Source organism: Zingiber officinale, chromosome 2B, assembly GCF_018446385.1.
Source record: "Zingiber officinale cultivar Zhangliang chromosome 2B, Zo_v1.1, whole genome shotgun sequence".
In the NCBI taxonomy this organism is placed as follows: Eukaryota; Viridiplantae; Streptophyta; class Magnoliopsida; order Zingiberales; family Zingiberaceae; genus Zingiber; species Zingiber officinale.
In genome coordinates, this window is record NC_055989.1 from 54,014,060 (window position 1) to 54,037,377 (window position 23,318).

The 23,318-nt window shown below is 38.7% G+C and overlaps 3 protein-coding genes across 4 annotated transcripts; 1 reads left to right on the plus strand and 2 right to left on the minus strand.

Annotated features, from left to right (window-relative positions):
- Positions 1-300: 300 nt before the first annotated feature.
- On the plus strand, positions 301-10,621 carry LOC122045650 (uncharacterized monothiol glutaredoxin ycf64-like). Its single transcript, XM_042605966.1, has 3 exons — positions 301-628; positions 775-1,044; positions 10,378-10,621. Exons 1-3 carry the CDS (start codon positions 436-438, stop codon positions 10,431-10,433), a joined length of 519 nt encoding a protein of 172 aa, XP_042461900.1. The 5' UTR covers positions 301-435; the 3' UTR covers positions 10,434-10,621.
- A 4,954-nt stretch (positions 10,622-15,575) lies between these two features.
- LOC122045651 (protein SRC2 homolog) lies at positions 15,576-17,017 on the minus strand. Its single transcript, XM_042605967.1, has one exon. The coding sequence runs from the start codon at positions 16,913-16,915 to the stop codon at positions 15,815-15,817; it is 1,101 nt and encodes a 366-aa protein (XP_042461901.1). The 5' UTR covers positions 16,916-17,017; the 3' UTR covers positions 15,576-15,814.
- Positions 17,018-19,598: 2,581 nt separating this feature from the next.
- Positions 19,599-22,091, minus strand: LOC122049118 (DNA polymerase I A, chloroplastic-like). 2 transcript variants are annotated; one of them, XR_006130836.1, is made up of 4 exons: positions 21,392-22,091; positions 20,132-20,779; positions 19,875-20,037; positions 19,599-19,792 (listed from the first exon to the last, which is right to left on the minus strand). XR_006130836.1 is itself a non-coding variant. In XM_042610571.1 (2 exons), exons 1-2 carry the CDS (start codon positions 21,904-21,906, stop codon positions 20,323-20,325), a joined length of 972 nt encoding a protein of 323 aa, XP_042466505.1. In that variant the 5' UTR covers positions 21,907-22,091; the 3' UTR covers positions 20,092-20,322. The 2 variants fall into 2 exon arrangements, 1 of the variants encoding a protein (XP_042466505.1); XM_042610571.1 differs by lacking the exons at positions 19,599-19,792; positions 19,875-20,037 and having other exon boundaries at positions 20,092-20,779.
- Positions 22,092-23,318: the final 1,227 nt, after the last annotated feature.

Here is a 23,318-nt window from a genome sequence, read left to right on the forward strand (position 1 = left end):
TATTAATATATAAAAAATATTTTAATTTTTAAAATAAAATTTAATTTAATCTAAAACACCCACTAACTTTTCAATTCGAGTATATCCGAATCCAATTCAAATCTAAAATTTTCAACCTAAAACCTTCCGACTCAAATTATATCCGAATCCAAAAATTTACAATTCGAACTTGGATTGAATTTATTTTTACACCCTGTAAAATGGAGCAGAAAACATTTCCTTTTAAAAAGGAATATACACTTTTAATTCTTTATAAAAATATATTATTTAATCATTCTCACAAAGACAAAATATGAAGTAAAATGAATTTTTTATCTCAAAAATTATTTTCGTTTGCTTGGCTCGTAGATTCCGAAGATCCACCACCGTTGCCACCGCCGCCCCGTCCTCTCCGCCGTCTCTCTCGCGACACGCCGTTTCGCCGACTAGTGAACGATGGCCTCGCTTGCAGTCGCCGCCGTCTTTGCTACTCCTTCCGACTTCCTCACCGCGCCTCTTCATCGTCGGGCATCTCATGTAGTCACGAATTCCTCCTCTGTCTCTGGCTGCCTCCTGACCAAAAGGGGAGATTCTAGACGCATCGGCCAGAGGCATAGGGCGGCCTCTCTCGCAATTAGGTGCTCCTCTGGTAAGGTTCTGCTCCTTCGGTTGTCTCTTGATGGCTTGTTATGAATACGCCACTTCATTTTTCTCCTGTCTGTCGAATGGATTAGGGTTTGAAGTATGTTTCTGTTCCTAGTCTTTACTTTGTTTCTTCGATTGATTTGGCTTCAGCTTTGAGTCCCGAGCTGAAATCGACAATCGATAAGGTCGTGCAATCGCAAAAAGTGGTGCTTTTTATGAAGGGAACGAAGGAATTCCCCCAGTGTGGCTTCTCGAACACTGTGGTGCAGGTTTTGAATTCCCTGAACGTGCCCTTTGACACTCTGAACATACTTGAAAACGAAATCCTGCGTCAGGGGATGAAGGAATACTCAAACTGGCCAACTTTTCCCCAACTCTACATTGATGGGGAGTTTTTTGGTGGCTGTGACATTGTTGTCGGTAAGATTTCAACCCATAAGGTTGAATGCTTGTCCATTTTTCCAGTTATTTTGTTATTGCAAGAAGTTTTTCTGATTTGCATGCTAGTAAAGTTTTCTATCATTCTCAAATGAAGCCTCATGGTTTAATAACCATAATATCAGTTAGAAAATTCAATATGAACAAAGGAAATTTTGAACTAAATAGTTGAGTTTTTTCTATGTCAAAAGAAAAATAGTAGTGCTAGACTTTTTGAGAAATGTGTATGCATAGCAATATTTCATGTTTTATGAAGAAGCCAATTCGTCATAATTACAAGAGCCGCCGAAACATATAAGTGCTACATCAACAATTGGACAATTCCATCAGCACATCCCTTGTGCAAGTGAAGGCTATGACTCTGAGTCACTAGATAATGCTCATAACACAATTGTATGCTACATTCATGGGAATACATGAACATTACACCAAGAACAATAGCAATTAACTTGAATCCTTAACTAATAAATGTTATCTATATGTACAATGTTTTGAATTGATGAAAAAGGAACATGATAAATATACAAAAACATAATATAAGTGTGCAGAAATATAAAGTGAATTAAAAGGAAAACTCCATAAAACATATGAACTTTGAAGTTGGATGATGACTGCATCTCAAGAATATAGCAGCATGTCTAATGACTTTACTCAACACCTCCAAACGTTTTTGACTGGTATGAAGCAAAAATGAAAAGAGACTTATCAAAAATAAACTAGTAGGTGAGCTTCTCAAAGCAAAAGGGCAGTTCGGTGCATGAAACTCGCAGTCTTGTTTTGCAAGAGGCTGTTTTCGAAACTTAAACCATGGCCTTTAGGTCATACAACAACAAATTTACTGCACCAAGCCTCCCAAAGCAACAAGCAAATAAATAAATAAATAAGCAAGTCAATGCAAGAGAAACACTATGCAAATGATATAATCTCTAACATGAAACATAATGGAGACCTCAATCACAATCGTCAAATCGGGGACAATGCCCATATCTATCTCCTGACCTGAGAGGGTCACCTCATCTATAGAGTCCAATTTATCTTTTGTCCATAGTGGTTACTTCAGCCGTTAGACCTATAAGACTCAAACCTGTAGCTCACATTGATGTAAAATCAACACTTTTGAAGCTTGACCTTTCAGTTGGGTGTCGACAATTCTAAAGTTTCATTAGTTTAGAATCTTCACAAGGCATCATGTGATAATTAAGTGTGGACAGACCAACTTTTGCAAACTCTTTTTCATGTAATTCATAAGTAATAGCAATATTCTAATAATTGATAACACCTGCTCTAATGAAAGATATTCTAATTTATAACCATGAAATCTATAAGCATGATAAAAGTAACATAAGGGACATAAAGAGTCAAACAACACATATAAAGGGAACAAGTTGATAAAAAAAGACCTTACATAAGATATGGTAAAATTCCACTAAGTTAGAGCTCAACTAAGTCTATAAGGCATGTCAGGCTCAAGTTTTTTTTGCAGTTGAGCTTGCCATTGTTAGGGGGCAGGGTGTTTTTCTACTTCATAGTATACTCACAATCTCTCTTAGGGTAGGATGAAAAACTTCCCTTTGTATTTTTTTCTCTCCTCTTAATGGACATATACATATATATTAATAAAACTACATATTCATTATGCAAAAACAATCGTGGAATCTTCTTCATCATTGTTTAACCACATCCAAAATACCTCATTTCCCACCCATAGCTTTGTCAACCTCCTACCTAATGGATCCACGATTCAAGTAAGGGGAGAATCCTACCTTGGCTCCAAAAGTCATATTGTTCATAGTGAAAGCTTTCCTCCTATTGTTGCCGCCTTACGTTGAGACAATAAGAGGGTGGCTTAGAACAATTTGAAAAGAGGAGAAAAAGATCCAATCCATTTGGCCTGCTTGTTTCAATTATATTACTCAATTTGATTGTCTTGCCCAAGTCAACCGATCTGATTGACATCACTTTCCCAATAGGTGCATCAAGCCAATGTGATTGATATAACATGATCTACTACCTAGCCAGTATGTTTGATCCATTGAACCTTTAGCACAATCAACATTTATCTGGTTTGCTTGATCATCCGTTTGTTCTTATGTTTATTAGACTTAGGTTCGAATAGTTGACAATGGTGCGGATTCCAGTGCTTACGTTTTTTTTACACATATGATAAATTAAAATATTAAGTGTCCATAGGAGTGTAATTTGTTTTGAGTGTCAAACTTCAACACGTATATGGAGAAAGTAGATGAAGTGTTCATGAATCAAAGGATTGTCCTGATCGCTTTGTGATGCATGTGTTGATTAATTCGTTCAACCTGCTCAGTTCGTTTGGCTCACTTGATCTGTGTTACTCGCCTGTCTCTTTCAGCTCACTTGACCCTTTTGCCCCACTTGACTTGCTTGACCCCATTTGGCCTGCTTGACTCTTTGTTCAGCTTGCTTGGGTCGTTCAATATGCTTGCTTCGCCCGTTTGACTTCTTTACCCATCTGCATTTATCATTGGAGAATGAGATGATCATAAAAAAAGAATTCTTTGAATAGAGTAAGGTATAATTATTGATAATCATGAAAATTGATACTCTTGGTTTATTTTTCTAATCTAGTATACCAATATTTATTCCATGAGAATTAATAGGGAATATAATGACATAATTAGCATATTTTGAAACAAATACAGCTAATGCTAAGGGATCATGATTCATTTTGCAACTCTTTTTCTCAGTTGATTTATTTCTTATCTATGCCTATTCGGTTGGATATTGGGTCTTAAAACAACCAATACGGCTTTGCAAGGGAAAATCGAGGTGCCATCAATCGATGAAAGTCAGAATCAACTTCTAAATCGAAATCTACATTTCGTGTAGATGAATCTAGACTATTAATTTGCTCAAAACCGAGTACGGGTGAATGAGAAATTAATTGTTTAAAGTTAAGCCCAAAAATAGCGTTAAGGAAGTAGATGGGGAATAGTTCCACATCTGAAATTTCCAAGAGAGATTGCTTCCTTATATGCATTGTTGTGTTAATGGAACTAACACAAAAAGCACAGGTGCTCTCTTCCCATGCGCTGCCCGCACACACGCAATGGGTGCTTTGTTGGCACACTTTGCACTTTCCATCATCAAAGAGGGTGATAGATCATAAGTGATACAATATGGAGCATTGATCACGAAGAGTTGCAATCTGACCTTTAGCGACCAGATCTGATCTGAAGCGTTAGATTGAATGAGTTAATCTGGCGGTCGAGATCAAAAGATGATCTGAAGGCTCAGATCAAGGGTTGTCTGAATAGATACAACCCTCTAGATTAAACGACTCAAATGAATCCCTTTAGATTAAACGGCTCAGATGAATCCTCACCAAAAGGTACATCACCTCTTCTCCTCTATAAATATAACCCTCCAGATGTTGGAAAAACACACAAAAGGTTTATCGGTCTCAAAATTTGAAGTGCTGCTATTTCGGAGTCCAAAAAGCCTGTGAGAAGGTTCGTCGGTCTCGAAATTTGAAGTGCTGTTATTTCGAAATAACATCATTGTATCTTGGGAAACGAATTGCTGTTATCCGTAAGCACCTGTAGCGACTACAAGCACGAGGTATTGAAGACCTCACAATCGTAAAACAATATCGTGCAAACTGATGGTTGGGATCAACGACGGTTCGACCGCCATTCCACACGGAGAAAAGCCGGAGAAGTTCAACGAAACCGACTTCAAACGATGGCAGCAAAAGATGTTGTTCTACCTGACAACGCTAAACCTCGTACGATTTTTGCATGAAGACCCACCGGCTGCTACGGAAGGTAAGTCCGATAATAAGGTTGCATGCGATACATGGACGCACGGAGATTTCCTGTGCCGCAACTACGTTCTCAACACATTGGACACCACGTTGCATAACGTGTATTGTTTGATGGAAACAACAAAATCTTTGTGGGAATCACTTGAAAAGAAATACAAAATCGAAAACGCCGGATTGAAGAAATTCATCGTCGGACGGTTTTTGGATTTCAAGATGCTAGATTCCAAGAGCGTAACGTCTCAAGTCCAAGACATGCAACTGAGACTGCATGATCTGAATGCCGAAGGCATGAAGCTGAACGAGTCGTTCAAAGTAGTCGTGGTAATTGAGAAACTCCCTCCGTCATGGAAGGATTTCAAAAATTACCTGAAGCACAAGCAAAATGAGATGACACTTGAAGACCTAATCCTGAGGCTGCGAATAAAGGAAGATAATCGAAAGATGTCCGACTCCAGAGGAGCGAAGCAGGCAGTTGACGAGATATCCAACCTGGCTGAGCCGAACGCCAAAAATCCGAAGCAATCCAAAAGACAAGATCAAGGCAAGAAATTCAAGGGCACGCACTACAACTGCGGAAAGACAGGATACATATCCAAAGATTGTAGACGCCCGAAGAAACCAACCAAAAGTCAGAAGGATACTGCGAAGCAGGTCGTAACTTCTGACGACATGCAATTGGATCTCATGCGGTCATGTTTAAAGCCAACACGGAGATGGACAATCCGAAGCAGTGGTGGATCAATATTGGAGCAACACGTCATATCGGTTCTGATAAGGCGATGTTCTCTAAGTATACTCCGATAAGTGGAAGAAAGCTCTATATGGGCAATTCCATGACATCCCCGATTGTCGGACTCGGGAAAGTTGTTCTAAAAATGACGTCTGGGAAAGAGCTAACACTCATTGATGTGCTCCATGTTCCCGACATCAGAAAGAACCTAGTTTCTAGATCAACACTTGTTAAGGTTGGTTTCAGACTAGTGTTCCAGTCAAACAACTTTGTACTTACGAAGAATGATGTATTTGTCGGTAAGGGGTACTTAAAACAGAGTCGGTTCAAAATGGTTGTAATGACTGTACACCGTGATTTTGATGGTAATAAAATAGAAGCTTCTAGTACGTTGTTGAGTGTTTTAATTTATAGCATGATCGACTTGGGCATGCCAATAATAATACTCTGAAATGCCTTGTCAAGTTAAATTTATTACCAAATGTTAATGTCGACGAAACACACAAATGAAAAGTGTGCATGGAAGCAAAAATGACGAGACTACCTTTTCATTCAGTGGAAAGGTTAACGACTCATCTAGAGTTAATACATAGTGATCTATGTGACTTAAAATTCGTGCAAACTAGAGGAGGTAAAAAGTATTTTATTACTTTTATTGATGATTGCACGAGGTTATGTTATGTCTTTCTTTTAAGAAGTAAAAACGAAGCCTTAGAAGCTTTCAGAACCTATAAAACAGAAGTTAAAAATCAATTTGATAAACGAATTAAAATAATTCATAGCGATAAAGGTGGAGAATATGGTGCACCGTTTGATGAGTTTTGTTCAGAATATGGCATTATCCATTAGATAACGACGGCTTACTCGCCTCAATCGAATGGTGTTGTCGAACGTAAAAATCGGACACTAAAGGAAATGATGAATACCTTGTTGATAAATTCAGGCTTACCCCAGAACTTGTGGGGAGAAGCTATATTATCGGCAAACCACATTCTCAACAAAATCCCTTACAAGAAAAAAGATAAAACACCATATGAATTATGGAAAGGTCGCGAGCCATCGTACAAATACCTGAAAGTGTGGGGGGTGCTTAGCAAAGGTCGAAATACCCAAGCCAAAGCAAGTAAAAATCGGACTTAAAACTTTCGATGTGATATTTGTCGGATATGCCCATAATAGTAGTGCATATCGTTTCATAGTTCACAAGTCAGACATTCCTGATATTCATGTGGCAACAACCATAGAATCTCGGAATGTGATATTCTTTGAAAACGTATTCCCGAATAAGAAGGGAAATATTTAAAGTGATAATAATGGAAGTTCTAACGAAAATGACGTTTCTGAACTTAGTTGTTATAAAAGGACTATCGACGGTCAAAAAGCGAAAAGCCACGTCGGAGCAAATGGGCTAGAGTTGATAAATCATTCGGGCCAGAGTTTATGACTTTTATGTCAGAAATGGACCCAAGAACATTAAGCGAAGCTCTCTCTAGTCCCGACACCCCATTGCGGAAAGAAGCTGTCAATAATGAAATCAAGTCTATCATGAATAACCATACTTGGGAATTAGTGGACCTTCCTTCTGGTACTAAATCATTAGGTTGTAAGTGGATACTAAAACGCAAGTATAAAACTGATGGATCGATTGATAAGTATAAAGTCAGACTTGTAGCTAAAAGATACAAACAAAAGCAAGGTATTGATTACTTCGACACCTACTTATCGGTGACAAGGATTACGTCCATACGAGTGCTGATAGCCATCGCAGTACTGTTTAACCTTGAAATACACCAAATGGATGTTAAGACTGCGTTCTTAAATGGTGAGTTGGAAGAAGAAATCTATATAGAGCAACCCGAGGGGTTCGTAGCTCCAGGAAAAGAAAAAAAGGTGTGTCGACTTGTTAAGTCGTTGTATGAACTTAAACAAGCGCCTAAACAACGACACGAAAAATTTGACAAAACAATGTTATCAAACGAATTCAAAATAAATGAATGTGACAAATGTATTTATGTCAAACACACACCTGAAGGTCATGTAATCATTTGTCTATATGTATACGACATGTTTATAATGGACAATAATCATTAGGTAATCATGAGTACAAAGAAAATGTTGACCAAGAATTTCGATATGAAAGATATGGGTCTAGCAGATGTTATATTGGGAATTAAAATTCTCAAGATATCCGATGAGATAGTTTTGACACAATCCCATTATATAGTCAGTGTTGAAAAGGTTCAATGTGTATGATCTCTCTATAGTAAAAACACCTATGGATCTAAGTAACACTTAGCGAAAAACTATGGTGAGCCCATATCGCAATTGGAATATTCTCGGTTAATAGGCAGCTTGATGTATCTCGCAAACTGCACACGTCCAGATATTGCTTGTGTGGTAAACAAGATGAGTCGTTTTACGAGTAATCCAAACGACACCCATTGGAAAATACTGATGCGAGTTCTTAGATATTTAAAATATATTATGAACTACAGATTACATTACGGAATGTATCCCGCTGTCTTAGAATGATATTATGATGCTAATTGGATATCAAATACAAAAGATTTCAAATCCACTAGTGGACATGTATTCACAATCGGTGGAGGAGCGGTATCTTGGAAATCCACAAAGCAGATATGCATTGCTCAGTCAACTATGGAATCCGAGTTTATAGCACTAGGCAAAGCAGCAGAAGAAGCTAAATAACTGAGGAATTTCTTGAAAGATATTCCGAGCTGGACGAAACCTGTGTCCGTCGTACTTAAACACTGTGCTAGTCAATTGCCAATTGGAAGGGCACAGAGTAGTATGTATAATGGTAAGTCTTGACATATACGTCATAGACATAATACTATTAGACAGTTGATCTCGAACGGAGTGATTGCAATCAACTATATCAAGTCAAAAGATAAATTGGCAGATCCTCTTACGAAGGGGCTAAGTCGAGATCAAGTATATTGCTCATCAAAAGGAATGAGATTAAAAATCTACAACTAAAACGACTGTAGCGGTAACCCAACCTTGTTGACTGGAGATCCCAAGATCTTGGTTTAATGGGACAACAAAGTTACAGAAGTTGTGTTACAGCACACGAGATATATTATCTCTATCCCAATCCTAGGATGAACTTGTGCTATCCTACCACATGTAGTGAGGTTAAGCGTATGCTTTTAATGACTTCTATACCTTTATAAGGTGGAGTATGGTAGGAAACTCTTGATAGAAGTGTCACCTATGTGAGTGTGAAGATAGGCCGCTTCAATGAAACACTCATGAATCTAAGATGGTGTCTATGGCCAAAACAGAACCAACCATGAGAACCAAAAGTAGGTGAGATATATCTCTGTGTGGGTGTTATTGTCTTAGTATACACCAACAACTGAGTAGTTCAAGACATCACATTCACTACACAGCTTAGTATGCTCGATAACATTCCACTACGGAAGGTTCAAAATCACAAGCTTCCGATGCATTGACTTATCAATTGGACTCCTGTAAAGTGTCAGCATGCATACATGCATTAATTTTCATTTATGTGGGAGATTATTAGATATTGGGTCTTAAAATAACCAATATGGTTTTGCAAGGGAAAATCGAGGTGCCATCAATCGATGAAAGTCAGAATCGACTTTTAAATCGAAATCTACTTTTCGCGTAGATGAATCTAGACTATTAATTTACTCAAAACCGAGTACAGGTGAATGAAAAATTAATTATTTAAATGTTAAGCCCAAAAATAGCGTTAAGGAAGTAGATGGGGAATAGTCCTACATTTGAAATTTCCAAGAGAGATTGCTTCCTTATATGCATTGCTGTGTTAATGGAGCTAACATAAAAAGCATAGGTGCCCTCTTCCCATAGGCGAGCAGGTGCGAGCAACTGTGAGCCCGTCGCCCGCACGCACGCAATGGGCGTTTTGTTGGCGCACTTTGCACTTCGCAACATCAAAGACGGTGATGGATCATAAGTGATACAATTTGGAGCGTTGATCACAAAGAGTCGCAATTTGACTTTTGGCGACCAGATCTGATCTGAAGCGTCAAATTGAATGAGTTAATTTGACGGTCGAGATCAAAAGACGATATGAAATGTCACAACCTTCAGATCTGAAGGCTCAGATCAAGGGTTGTCTGAATAGATACAACCCTCTAGATTAAACGGCTCAGATGAATCCTCATCAAAAGGCACATCACCTCTTCTCCTCTATAAATAGAACTCTCCAGATGTTGATAAAACACACAAAAACAAATCAATTCATTCATCTCATCTTTTGCATTCGGAGTCCAAAAAACCTGTGAGAAGGTTCGTTGGTCTCGAAATTTTAAGTGTTGTTATTTCGAGATAACGTCGTTGTATTTTGGGAAACGAATTGTTGCTATCTGTAAGCACTTGTAGAGGAGCAATATTAGTTTGCATCCTCCCGGTAGCAATCCCCCATAGTGCCGACAGTCATAAAACGACTATAAGCACGAGGTATTGAAGAACTCCCATATTCTTGTATCATCACATCATCGGACATAATTTTTCTTGTTTATTTACATGTAAAGTTGACACTATATCAAATTTGATACTGAATTTAGAAGTGTAGGTGATTTTAGCTTAGCATAACTAATACTAACAGGAACTAGCGTATGGTGATTAACATCTGAAAACTAAGTGGCCTATTCATTTTCAACCTCCCTGGACAGTTGATTGCAGCTCTACAAACTAGCATACTAACTCATTATCAAGCTTGCAATGCCCTCCATTTTTGTTTGTTAATGTTTGCACTGCTATGTAGCAGAAGCTTACAAAGCTGGGCAACTGCAAGAGGTATTAGAGAAAGCTTTGTGTTCGTGATGGCATCAATTTAATGAAGCATTTCATGCTCGATGGTTTGCTCTCGAGATCCTGTGTATTGACGAATCCTTTGCAGGTTATCATTATTGAATGCTCTATAAATTAGCTATCATTTCATCTTAATGCTCATGAATACTAATCATCCACAAGTTCAGGAAAATATTTACTGTCTCTCACAATTTATTTTCTGTCATTTTATCACAACCCTTGGCAGTTCTACTGCGCTGAATAAAATAGTTAATGCTCAAATGGAAAAAAATTGTCATTTACCTTGAGAATGGTGGTCTATAGAGAAACAATGTTAGATCAGAAGTGTTATAATCAGAGCACAATAGATGGTGAGATCTGTTAAAAATTTTCGATTCCCATCCATACCTTGGAGGTGGTCACGGTGTCTTGTTCACTTGAACAAGCATAGAGGTGGGAGCTGTTTACTTGTGCGAGTTGAACTCGACCGAGCCTACATGGCTAGTCTGAGGCAATTTGGGTTCAATTAGGTTTGGTGTTGTGGTTTATGCTTGTGGTATGAGGTAGGCTGATGGGTCAGGATGTTCTTATTCAACTAGTTTCTATAGCTACTCTTCTTTTGCTGGTTCATAGAAGATCGATCACCTTCGGTAGCTCTGGCTCCTGGCACCTCAGTGGTTGCGTTGCTGTAAATATTGATTTAACTAAATTCTTAATTTTTATTATTGAACATACAGGTAGACTTCGCAATTGTTAAATTGCTTTATAATGGATCTCAATAATAAATGTATATTTTATTATTAAAAAAATAATTTATCTTTTTTTTATTTGACTTAGTCTACGAACAATCACACCTATGACCATCTTTTTTATGGTTAGTGTGTTCAAACTGAATCAAATCAATTTTGTAAAAAAAAAGCAAACTAAATTAAAATTTTAATCCAGTTCAATTTAATTGTTCCAGTTTGAGCTAAACTCAAACGCTCATGCAAAGTCTAATTTTTACAATATGGCATTTCATTAATGTCTTACAAGCAACCATTAAGATATTTTTGTTTACTTTGAGGTGAACGAAAGAAAAAATAAATTGTATAGAAATTAAGATCCTTTCCTCTCTTTTTCCGTCGAATCATAGGCAAATGGATTAAAAAAAAATCATCAGCCAATTATTTTTTAGATATTTTTTTTTCATCCACTCCAAATCGGACTAAACAAACTTTTCTTCTCTTCCTTTCATCAACCCTTACAAATCTGTCTTGCAGCCACAAGAGTTCACACCAGGCCTGCTCATGGCCTATATGAGGTCCGCTCGTTGTCGTGACATGACTTGCTCGTGACCGCAAGAGCTCGGACCAACTATTTATTATTATTATTATTATTATTTTTAAATTTCTCTCTGTTCCTTACCTTTTTCCTTTAGAAATTTTTCCCACCTTAGATTTCTTTCTTCCTAAACAGAGCTACCATTGTTAGCATAGACAAATGCACTCCCCTGCGTATCTAGAAGAAAAATGGTGCAAACCTGATGAGGCCTTAATCATCAGGACTCTCTTACAACTCTACACGTTTCCACATCTAAATATTAAATCAGCCGCATAAAAGGTCATGAATCAAGAAATATAAGATTATGAATCCACATTCTCATATTTTATAAGATCATTCCATCTAGTCCTCTCGAGACGATCTAGTGACTAGCACATAAGATATTATCATCATGAGATTTAGGATTCGAATCTTGATAAAACCGAGATAAATATCTCTTTTATGTGCTAGTCATTATTCTAAAGACTAATAACCATCCATGATTTATCTCATCCGTATTGACCCTGAGATGGATTGATGGAGACGCTGAAAAAAAACGTATTTATCTTTTACCACCATAAGATCATTCCATCTATATTCCAAGAAAGAAATATTTCTCTTGCACTGTTGATGACTGCAATTTTGGTACATACACAATAAAATTTCTATCTATGTTACCACTAAATATCATCAAACTCAAGTATAAAAACCTAACTTAAGTGTACCCATAGTAAATAAATTTTGCAACTTTTAAGTTTTATCAAAAAAAATCCAAATTAATAGAATTGGGCTTTTTTTGCTTTCGAGTTAGTTCCGAATACTTTCTAGCTTGGTAAGGTTTTCTGAAATTTTTGGACAAGAACAAACATTTACCAGGCACAAAATGCCTAAGCTCAAGTTATCCAAAATAGACTTGTGGAACCCATGGAGGGCATTAACTTTATTCAATTACATCACAATTTCATATGTAGTGTAGAATAGATATGATGGCTAGAAGGGGTGAATAGTTGAAATCTAAAACATACAATTTAAATCACTATATTTTCTTCTTACAAGAACTTAAGACTAATGAAAAAGATAAAATAAAGCACAAGTAAAGTTGTGTAAAAATCGGAAGCTTGAAGGTAAAGTCCTTAAACTCAAACAAATACAAGAGACAAAATGAGAGCAATATCAGTAGAAAGTTAGATTTCAATCAATTTCTCTGGCCTTGGATGAGCTCCTCTTGTCCCTTCATTTATAGTCTTCAAGTTGGCTTTAAACAAACTTCAATCAATTTTCTGTGCAATTCCAATCGACTTAAGCTTTTTTAAATCGACTAAATTGGTGATAAAAATTACTCAACCTTTTTCCAACCTACTGAAGTGTTGTCCATGTAGGCCATGTATGACTCACCCAAATACAGAGAAACTGAAACTGTTTACATGACAAAGCTCTTTAGTTGACTAGACAATCAACAAAGTTTATCTTAGTCGACTTAGATTACATTCAATCGACTCATAAATCAACACATCAATCAACTTGTATTAACCCTAATTGATTGGATCGTCAACTACAACCTTGAAATATTTGTTTCTTGATCGAATCCTCGCCTAAGTCAAAGTATGTCCAAAATCAAAATATAAGTCACTCGTAGACTCTCATAACTCACTTAGGGCGCGTTTGGTTCAAGGTTATCAACAAAAACCTTATTTGGTTTAGGTAATGTGTGATTCCTGGTAATGAGTGATTCCCGCCACGTCAGCAATTTGGGAATACAACAAGGAATCAGAAAACCTTGAAAGCCTAAGGTTTTCTACGATTCCGGGGTTATCATATTATTTTTTCCAAAATTACCCACCCACCACGAATAGGCGGGCCTCCTACATCCACGGGAGGACAAGAAGATCCATGTTATCGACGCGCAGTGCTTTGTGCGCCGAGTGCTTTGTGCACTGCGACGACCTCGCCAAGGAGCTCGGCGGAGTAACCGTCGGAGAGCAGGGGGTCGAGCTCGAGTAGGAGGCTGCGGACAGTCTCGTACAAGTTGAGCTGGCCGAAGAGGTGCTCCGGGTAAGGTATCCTCTGCGGCCAGGATGATGAAATCGCCGCTTCCTTCGCCATCAACTACGGCCTCGGCTTCGCCATCCTCACCGCCATCCTCTGCCACGTCCTCCTCTTCGACGGCCAGTCCATCCTCAAGCTGTGGCGGCAGGCGTCCTCCAAGGCCAACCAGAAGTTCCTCGACCTGCACCGCCGCATGATGAAGGCCAACTTTGCCGCCATGCCGCAGTGGTGGCTCAACCTCCTCCTCCTCCTCGTCACCGCGCTCTCCATCTACACCGTCGAGGGCTTTGGCCGCGCCCTCCAGCTGTTTCAGGATGGCCTTCTCCTGGCCATGCCAGCGCTATCTCGGTGTGCCTGGAGTGGTGGTGGTATGAGATCATGGTCCTCCTTTGTGGCTTCCTCCTCGACCCCAAATCCACCGTCGCCTCCATGTGTATTCTTATCTTGATCGCTGGGGATCAAGATAAGGGTTCTGGTTTAGCGCTTCCTCATAGGTCAAGGCTCTGGCGAGCCCTCCGACGCCGAGAACGGACGAGAGGGCGGCGAGGTTACGGATGTTGAGGGGTAGAAGCGACTGCCTGGCCTCGGCCCTTTTTCCAGGGGAGGAGGAAGAGGAAGAGAAGTCACGGGAGAGAAGAGAAGTCACGGCAGGGAAGAAGAAGTCATGGCAGAGAAGAGATAAAAAGATTTTCATTCAATTAAATTAATTCAAAAAGATAAAGGATAAATTAGTAAATGTAAAATTAAGTAATTACATAATCTTAGTTGAACCAAACACCTAATAAGTTATATTATATTCCCCATAACCTTGATTATATGATTACCTGATAATCACATAACCAAGGTTATAGATGATGACTTGAACCAAACGCGCCCTTAGAGTTTACCTGCTAGGAGCTTATGCCTTTTGATTTTGCTTGTCCGCCAAAACACCTTACTTCCAAATTTTCTTGTTTGTCAGGTATTTGATCATCCTACAACTTCTCAACTGTAAGCATTTGATCCCTGTTGATCTACTTAGACTTCTCTTTCTCTAATCACCAACAATTCGATCACTTTTGACCTACTTAAACTTCTCCGACCACCAAGTCTCTATTCAGAACTTCATCCACCCTTTGCATAAGTAGTAACTTGTCAGTATCCTACACTATATACTTGACAAACTTCATTAGTAGATGCAACATTAGCCTAACTTAAATCCTTTACTAAACATATCAAAACCACTTGATCAACCTCAATCACTTGAAGATAATTGTGCCAACATGTAGAGCATCGTCTACTCAAAGCTCGATATGCCCTCAGGAGGAAAACAAAATTTAGCAACACAGAATCATCCTTGATGGCATGTAAGGATTGTTGCTAATCCAGTATAAACAGCTCCTTCCTACTCTTTACAACTGGATCACCACCAAACAGAAACTAGAATCAGAATTTATTATAATTCCATTACCATGACTCAAACTGAAAATAAAACAGCTAACAACTTATAAAGCTTGAACTACTACTTGAAACTTTTAACCCCAACTAATGATGGTACACGTAATCTTAGATTTTATAAATCCCCTTCAGTAACACTTGCTTTAATGCATGCTCATACATGGGCATCAAATATTGAAGGAAGATTGGTATACAACAGTGAATTACTTAACTAAATTCTCAGTGAATTTTCCTAGATTATCAAAGCAAAATAGACATGCTCTGCAAATACAAACTAAAACCTGATATAGGCTGGTTTATCAACTAATAACTTGCAATGAACAAATTGCACCAGTAGGTTAAAAGTCAATATGATACACAGGGTGAATCAAGCTATAATATTCAGGAACATCAACACAAGACTGAATATAAGAGATTAGACGAGCATGCTGTCACAAGCTCCATTCAGCATGAAAAGGTTAAGTTTCATAATAACACAATTTCAGCTATTATCCATAGAAATTGATCTCAGAGACAACATATGCATATTGGAAAGAGAAATCAAACCAGGCATAATTTATTCATCTTGGCCTCTTGCAGCAGTAGGCCTTCTGATATAAACAGAAGATGTAAATTGAAGTGAGAAGTGATTAGTAGTCAGAACGATAGTCACTGTAATCATCCCTGGCCGAGAAGTCATTCTCTACTCTCTCGGCGATCTTTTCTTCCTCGTGTTTAAGCCCTTCCTCCAGCGCCAACCCGCCTAATGCTCCAGCCACCGCCCCAACTGCTATTCCTGTCGCCAGTCCTGCTCTGCCTCCTTTTGGTTTATTGTCATAAGAAGAATACCCGGTCGAGTAGCCCGCAGGTGCTGATGGGTCACCATAACCAGATGCCCGGTCATAATACTGATGGGCTGGGGATGAGGCAGGGGCAGGGACAGGAGCTGGGGCGGGAGCTGGTGGCGCAGAATAGTAGGCGGAGGCAGCAGGGGAATAGTATCCTGAGGAGTAGGAATCGGAGTAGCTCCCGTAGGGATATTGCGAAGGGTAAGAGTGGGACTGGGGCGGAGGCGGAGGGTGGCCGTAAGGAGGGAGAGAAGAAGGCGGGGCCGAGAAGGTTCGATAATCTCTAGCCGAGTGAGGCTGAGTATGAGGCAGCGGAGGAGAAGGCAAGGGAGGAGCGTTGGAGGAGTAAAAATAGCTGGAAGGAGGTGGCTGAGGAAAGTGGTGAGTGGGATCGGTTGGTTCAGGTGGGGGACTGGGGCGCTCTCGCAAGGCCACCCTGATCCGGATCTTGCCCTGGGGGCGGCCAGAGGGGCGACGGAGTTCGAGGGTTCGGATCAGGGAGGCCCCGCTGCTGCTGCCGCCGCCTCCAGAAGCGTAGGCGGCGAAGGCCTCAGCGTCGAGAAGCCCCGTGAGAGGAGATCTGGTGGTGCCCACGAGGGGTTTGGGGGTCTCCGAGGGCTTGGAGTGGAAGACGTCGAGGTTGAGGAACAGGAGGGTTTCTGAAGAAGGAAGAGGGAGGGGGAGGGCAAGGCGCTCGTTCCAGACGGGGCGGGTGGATCCGGCGTCGTCGGGCTTGGTGGCGGCACGGCGATCGGAATCAAGGTAGGCGACGACGTAGGGTTTCAGATCGCCGTTACGCCAGTTGACGTTCTTGAGGTGCTTGGCTGAGACGACGGTGACCTCAAGGTCGAGCGGCCTCGCCGCTGCCGACGGAGGCGGAGGGTGGCGCCGTGGAGACTCCATTGATTCGCGGGGGAGACTGAACGAAAAAGGTACGAGAAGCGATGGAATCGGGAGCGATTCGGTGGGCGAACAAACAGACGGCGAGGTTGCTCCACGACGTTTACGGATGTTTTTTATTTTATTTTTAAATAATTATTAAAATTTATATTCTAATCTTTTCTAGAATTTTCATAATTATCGTTAACTTTCTAAACATTTTTATAATTATCTAAATTTATTGTGATCTTCTAGAATTTACAAATATTTTTCTATAATGTTCACACTTTAAAATCATCGATGATATTTTAAAAATCTAGAAAAAAATAGAAAGAGTAAGAGACCTCATAAATAAATTTTTTAAACATTTGAAAAACCTAAAGTACATTTTTCAAATCACAAGTCGATTTTTTTTAAAAAAAAGTTGTTATTCTAAAACATTAAAATCACAAACAATTATTAAAAATGAAACTAAAAATCTTTATTTTTTTAAAAAAAAATTTAAAGTCAGAAGAATTCCCAAATAATTTTTCAAGTATTCAAAAATAACTTTTCTAAATTTTCAAACATTTATTAAACATTATTTCACTGTTTTGAATTCTTAAAACTACAAAATTCTCCAAATAAAATAGCAAATTTTTAAGAAAATAAATCAAACTCTCAAACACCTACGGATGCAAACGACGAACCAACATTTCTACTTGGTCAACGAATTTAACTTTATTAAAAGGTATTTAAATCGTTAATTTTTCTAATTAGTTGGAGATTTTAAAAAAATTATTTAGTTTTTCTATAAAAGATTATTATATTTTATTAGAAAAATTAAGATTTTATTAAAAAAGTGTATTGTTCTTTAAAGAATAGATCTTGACTTCGAACTATAAAAAGGGTTATGAAATTGATTACGAGAAAATATTCATATCTCTTGTTTAAATAATTATATATATATATATATATATATATACAGAAATGATATGCTGCGGATAAAGTCGTGCGAACCGCTGCGGACTTGTCTTTCTGATCGGTCTACAGGAGGTTTCCTGATCGGTCCAGGAGGTTCTCTGATCGGTTCAGAGACCGATCAGGAGGTTCCCTGATCGGTTTGGTGACCGATCAGGAAGGCAAGTTCGCAACGGTCCGCTCGACTTTGTCCGCAGCATATCATTTTTGTATATATATATATATATAGTAAAAGAAAAAAAGCAATTATAATTAGATACCCCGACCATAATATTGAGCTACCAAAAAAAGATAAAGAATAAAAGACATAATTAATTAAAAAAAGAATCAAAAAAGAAAAAGAAAATAAGTTCATCTTCTAAAATAGAGTGATCTACCACGTATTCCAATCAATATTTTGCTAAATATTTCAATAGTCCCCCTCAAACTGAAATGTAAATATTTATCATTTCTTCTTACTTGTTTACCATATTTTCAAACATTAACTTTTGAACACTTTTTTAAAGATGTTTGTAATATTATGGTAAAAGGTGAATAAGTTCGCCCCAGCGTCTCGTTAATCCGTTCCAAAACCAACACAGAGAAAGTAAATCACGGACGGAAGATGTTTGTAATATGCTCTTTAGTTGGAATGTATATCATGCCATGGTGTGAATAATTCTTTTATCATTTTTTCCTTGATAAAATGATGACTGATTTCTACCTGTCTTGTTCAATCTTGAATTAGATTATGAGCAATGCTAATAATTGCTTGATTATCATAGTAGAACATCATAGTAGAGTCATTAGAAAACTTCAATTCTTCCAATAATCTCCGAAGCCATATCCCTTCACATATCCCATGTGCAAGTGCTCAAAATTATACTTCTGCACTGCTTCGATCTGATCCACTATTGATTATTTTTTTACTTCTCTATGTCACTAAGTTGATCCAAACATATGTATAATATTCGGAAGTTGATCTCCTATCAATAGAGGAACCTACCCAATCAACATCAGTATAAATTTCTACCATTCTATTATCTTTTTTTTTTTTTGAAAAATAAACCCTTGCCCAGGGTGCCTTTTAATAGATATTTTAAAATTCTATAGACTGTCTCAAGATATCTTTTTTAGAGACATGCATAAACTAACAAACAATACTTACTACACATAAAATTCTATAGCTCTTTGATATTGCTCTAAATTAACCTCCTTTCCACCTTCAACCCCCACTACAATAAAAATCCTCATAGACATCAGTTTTCCACCGATGTCTATTATGTTTTCGACAGATGTCTATGAAGGCGATGTAAAAGGTTTGTCATTTTAGACATCGGGTTAAAATCGGTGTAGTATCACTTAACGACATCGGGTGTAAAACTGATGTAATATTATATGTTAATAACACCAGTTTTGACAACAGTATATAACCGATGTAATATTAGTTAAGGACACCAGTTTTGCAGCGGTGGAAAATGATGTAATATCAGTATTGTTTAACAACATAAATTCTATTTCTGAAACAGTGAAAAACCAATAGTATCTAAGAAAATACACAAATATTCACAAATTACACAAATATTCTTCTTCCAATAGTATCCATAAAATACACAAATATTCACAAATTACATAAATATTTTTCTTACATCAAAAGCTAATAGATCCATAAAATACACAAATATTCACTGTTCAAAAATATTCCAACAGTATCCATAAAATAAACAATATTCTTTTTACATCAAAAACTAATAGCTAATAGATATTGAAGAGCAGAAGAATGAAAACAGAGGTAGAATTCTCACTAAAAATAAGTTAGAGAAGAATTCTACTTGTTGCCTAACATGCTGTGCAGCTGGATGATGGTCTCTTCCTCTTCAAACGAGAACCTTCCTCGCTTGATGTCCGGCCAGAGGTAGTTTGTCCACCGGAGCCGGCAACTCTTGCCACACCTCGCGAGCCCTGTAAATCAAACAACAACCCATAAATCAATATTTTATCAATCGCTATACGATTCTCATGCTTCGAGCAGTAACTAATATACCAGCTTTCTTAGGAAGAGTCCTCCAGTTTCCTTGGTCGTGCTTCTGTATGCAGACAACGAGCTTTTGGTCCTCTTCCGGAGTCCACGGGCCTTTCTTCAGGTCATCTCTGTCGCGGCAAGGTGGTCTCCCCATCTCAAAATCTCAACTCGATATCAATTAAACCTGGCTTATAGGAAACAATCACCGAGTGTTCTTACGGTTTATATAGAGTGAAAATAGAGGCAAATCGAGGAGAGGGAGAGTAAAAAAAGTCAACCGGATTCGGTGCCGTCCTTTGTTTATCAAACTCGCGACGTGTCTCCTCTACCTCTCTCATTGGCGGAGCAACACATGAAAAGGCTTACGACTTGAAGTTTAACTCGGGAAGGCGACAGGGAAACCCCAAAGCAGGAGGGGCTCCTTGTCTCTATCGTCCCCATGGGAGCTGTCACGAACCAAGAGCAGCTATCAGTGAATAATGAAATTTGTTATCAGTGAATCAATGGCAGTAGTTTCACAAAGAGCAGCAATAGCTTCACAGGCCTCCCTTCCTTTATTGCCTCCTCCAAATGCCTCAAATGCAGTACCATAAGAGCAGTCTTCATAATCTGTCCCTGTATCTGACAGCTTGTGGTCGTCCATTATCCCTTCTTCAGTGACGTACTCATCACTACATGCATTATCGATCCAATAAATCTGATTGCTGGGGATGTTTCTAGCAAATACTTTTAGAGCATCAGCACTTAAAGACGGAAACCTACTAGCTGTATACATATCGGTTTGCAAACCTTCACAAATCCTATGTAAATGAATTGTACGATACTTGAGAGGAGCCTTCTTCCCTTCTTCAAATATTTTCTCAGTATTAAGGACCTTAAATAACTTCGACAACGGCTTTGACTCAAAATTCATCTCAATTCGACCTCTGCAAAACATAATGACAAAAAGGAAAAAATTATAGAACTGTTGATTCAATAATAGGGTTGAACTCATCTGATAAACAGGTAAAGCAGTTCATAAACAGTGTGATTAACTTGATGTGTAACAATCATAACATCAAGCAACCTTGATTGGTGCACACATAGACCACCTGCATAAACATAGAAAAGCTTTATCAAGCAAATCAGAACAAAACATACTCAAGATTTTTTTCACAATACTTCTACCATCTTCCGTCACTGCAACATGCAACTTGATAACCAACAAGGTAAATTTGGTCTTCCAAGTACTATTGAGCAGGCAATATATAAAGCAATTATAAATGAAATATTCAAACAAGACATGGTTACTCTAGGAAAATGTTCAAATCTGAGGGCTTCTACCAATCTTAATAAAAATTGACAGTCAACAAACTGGTAGCTAAAAAAAAATCTGTCAAAATGCTATAAACTTCATGGGAAAATTTTGAAAAGTCTAGTAATCAACTATAGTGTTTGGAGACTTTAGTAATCAACTATAGTGTTTGGCATTTTGGTGTGGCCATACGACATTGTAAAAATGTTAGAAACAACTATAGCTAAAAAAAAATATTAAGTACCTCCTCGATGTGTCATCAAATAGCAGCTGCCTTATTTGAGTATTACTTCCCACATTCATATACTTGGCATCCTCACAGTACTTGGATGCCCACCGTCTGAATTTATCTGCAACTATTTGCTTATCACCAACCGCGAGCTTTTCAATCTTTGATAGATGGACTTTATCGACCAGAATTCCTTCAGATTCCATCTTTACTAATAGAACACCAAAAGGGCGCCAGCACTTTTCATAGAAGTTATACATTGTTCCTTGTATACTGCCTTTCAAAAACCATGGTACATGCATAAGTTTTTCTTTCAAGCGATTAAAAAGTTTTAATGTATTCACTGCATCTAAAGCAGAATATCTGATCCACGATCTTCGTTCTTCTCTTTGTAGAACATCAACAGGAGGAAGTGTGATAATTTTTCCTTCAGTTCCATCTTTCTTTAATTTTTTCTTACCAAAGATGGATTTCATTGACATCTTTCCACTGATTAATTCAACATCATCATCTGAGTTTCCTTGAGACATGATCTTTGGGTCACTTATAAGTGCTTCAAGTGAATATTGGGTTTCCTAGAAGAATCAAAAAGTCGTGCAAGATGCATGGTATCCACATGGAACCCAGCAAGCTTGATCCCATTGTTTCCTATTATATGACTATCAAAGCTATAATTATGCCAAACCTACACGTTATTGAAGAGAAATACATTTAGTATCACACAACTTTGAATACAAGCATGCCTTATTCCAACTAAGAGGAAGAAGCACTAGTATAGATAAGATTATCATAAAACAAAAAGCATAATTTGAATGGAAAATAGGAAGAAACTCACGAGTGAGAGCAGCTACTCAGCTCGTTAGCGCTTGTTGACCCCACAGATCTATTTCTTCCTCCATTTGTCAGAATTTCCCAGACATCATCTATGCTGCCAACTTGAGGTTCTAAAAGGCCAGGCACATCTCGCGTCCCATCTGATGCTTGCTTTATATCCAACCTTCAGAAAAACAACAAAGCCCAACAAATTGAACCTTTACTTGGCAAGAGGTAACAAAACAGTTTTCAATCACTGCAGGTTGCTGCAAAGTATTGATGAAGAGATCACCAATCACTGCAGATGGTTTCCTGATAGATCAAATTCGTTGTGCAGTAACCCTCTGCTAAACCCCTCAGTCTACCATCTAATTAGCTGTGCTTTACTCTACATTTTGTATCATATGGTTAGGCCTCTATCTAATTTGTAATTCTTGAGACTTTGCTTCTTCTCTATATGCTAGGGAAAAAACTCTAAATCTCCTATTCGATCGCTGCATGAGTCAAATTCAGTAAAGAATTTACAATATATAGACTTTATCAATCAATTGCTGTGTGAAACATGCATGAACATGGCCTGATCTCACCTTCCATTTCTCTCTTTTTTTTAAGATAATAATAGTAATTTAAGTAGCAGGTTTTGATCGAATTGGTTGGTTTGTCAGCTTCATACAATTTCCAATGCATGGATTGTCGTTTAATACTACTTTGCATTGCTAATGCTAAATGCTAACCTCGTTGACTCATTTTCACAAACAGGAAGGGTGCATGGATGCATCCTCCTCCCAGCGGAAGCGACGCGGCGGCGGCGACGACGGTCTCCCCTCAAAGCCTCGACCTGCTTATTCGTCGCTGCCGCGTGGAGAAAAGGGTCCCGCGGCGTCGGAGGAGGACGTGGAGGAGTTCTTCGCCATCCTGTGCCAAATGCGCGACGCGTCGCAGTCTGTGTCCGTTGGGCGAGGCACCGCGGCGTCGGCCAGGTGGATCCCGTCGTTCGAGTGGGAGGACTTCTTCGGGGGCGGCGCCGAGAAGGTCGCCTGCGAGGGGGGCGATGGAGCTTGAGCGGTGACGCCGGCGGTAGATGAAGAGGCGAAGCGGCCACAGGGCATCGACCTCAACGCCGATCCGG

Coding starts and splice junctions, on each gene's coding strand:
- LOC122045650 (XM_042605966.1), top strand. CDS start 436: ATGGCCTCGCTTGCAGTCGCCGCCGTCTTTGCTACTCCTTCCGACTTC. Junction 629..774: donor CGCAATTAGGTGCTCCTCTG/GTAAGGTTCTGC, acceptor ATTTGGCTTCAG/CTTTGAGTCCCGAGCTGAAA. Junction 1,045..10,377: donor TGGCTGTGACATTGTTGTCG/GTAAGATTTCAA, acceptor GCTATGTAGCAG/AAGCTTACAAAGCTGGGCAA.
- LOC122049118 (XM_042610571.1), bottom strand. CDS start 21,906: ATGTCTCAAGGAAACTCAGATGATGATGTTGAATTAATCAGTGGAAAG. Junction 20,780..21,391: donor TTTGATGACACATCGAGGAG/GTACTTAATATT, acceptor TATGTTTTGCAG/AGGTCGAATTGAGATGAATT.
- LOC122045651 (XM_042605967.1), bottom strand. CDS start 16,915: ATGGAGTCTCCACGGCGCCACCCTCCGCCTCCGTCGGCAGCGGCGAGG.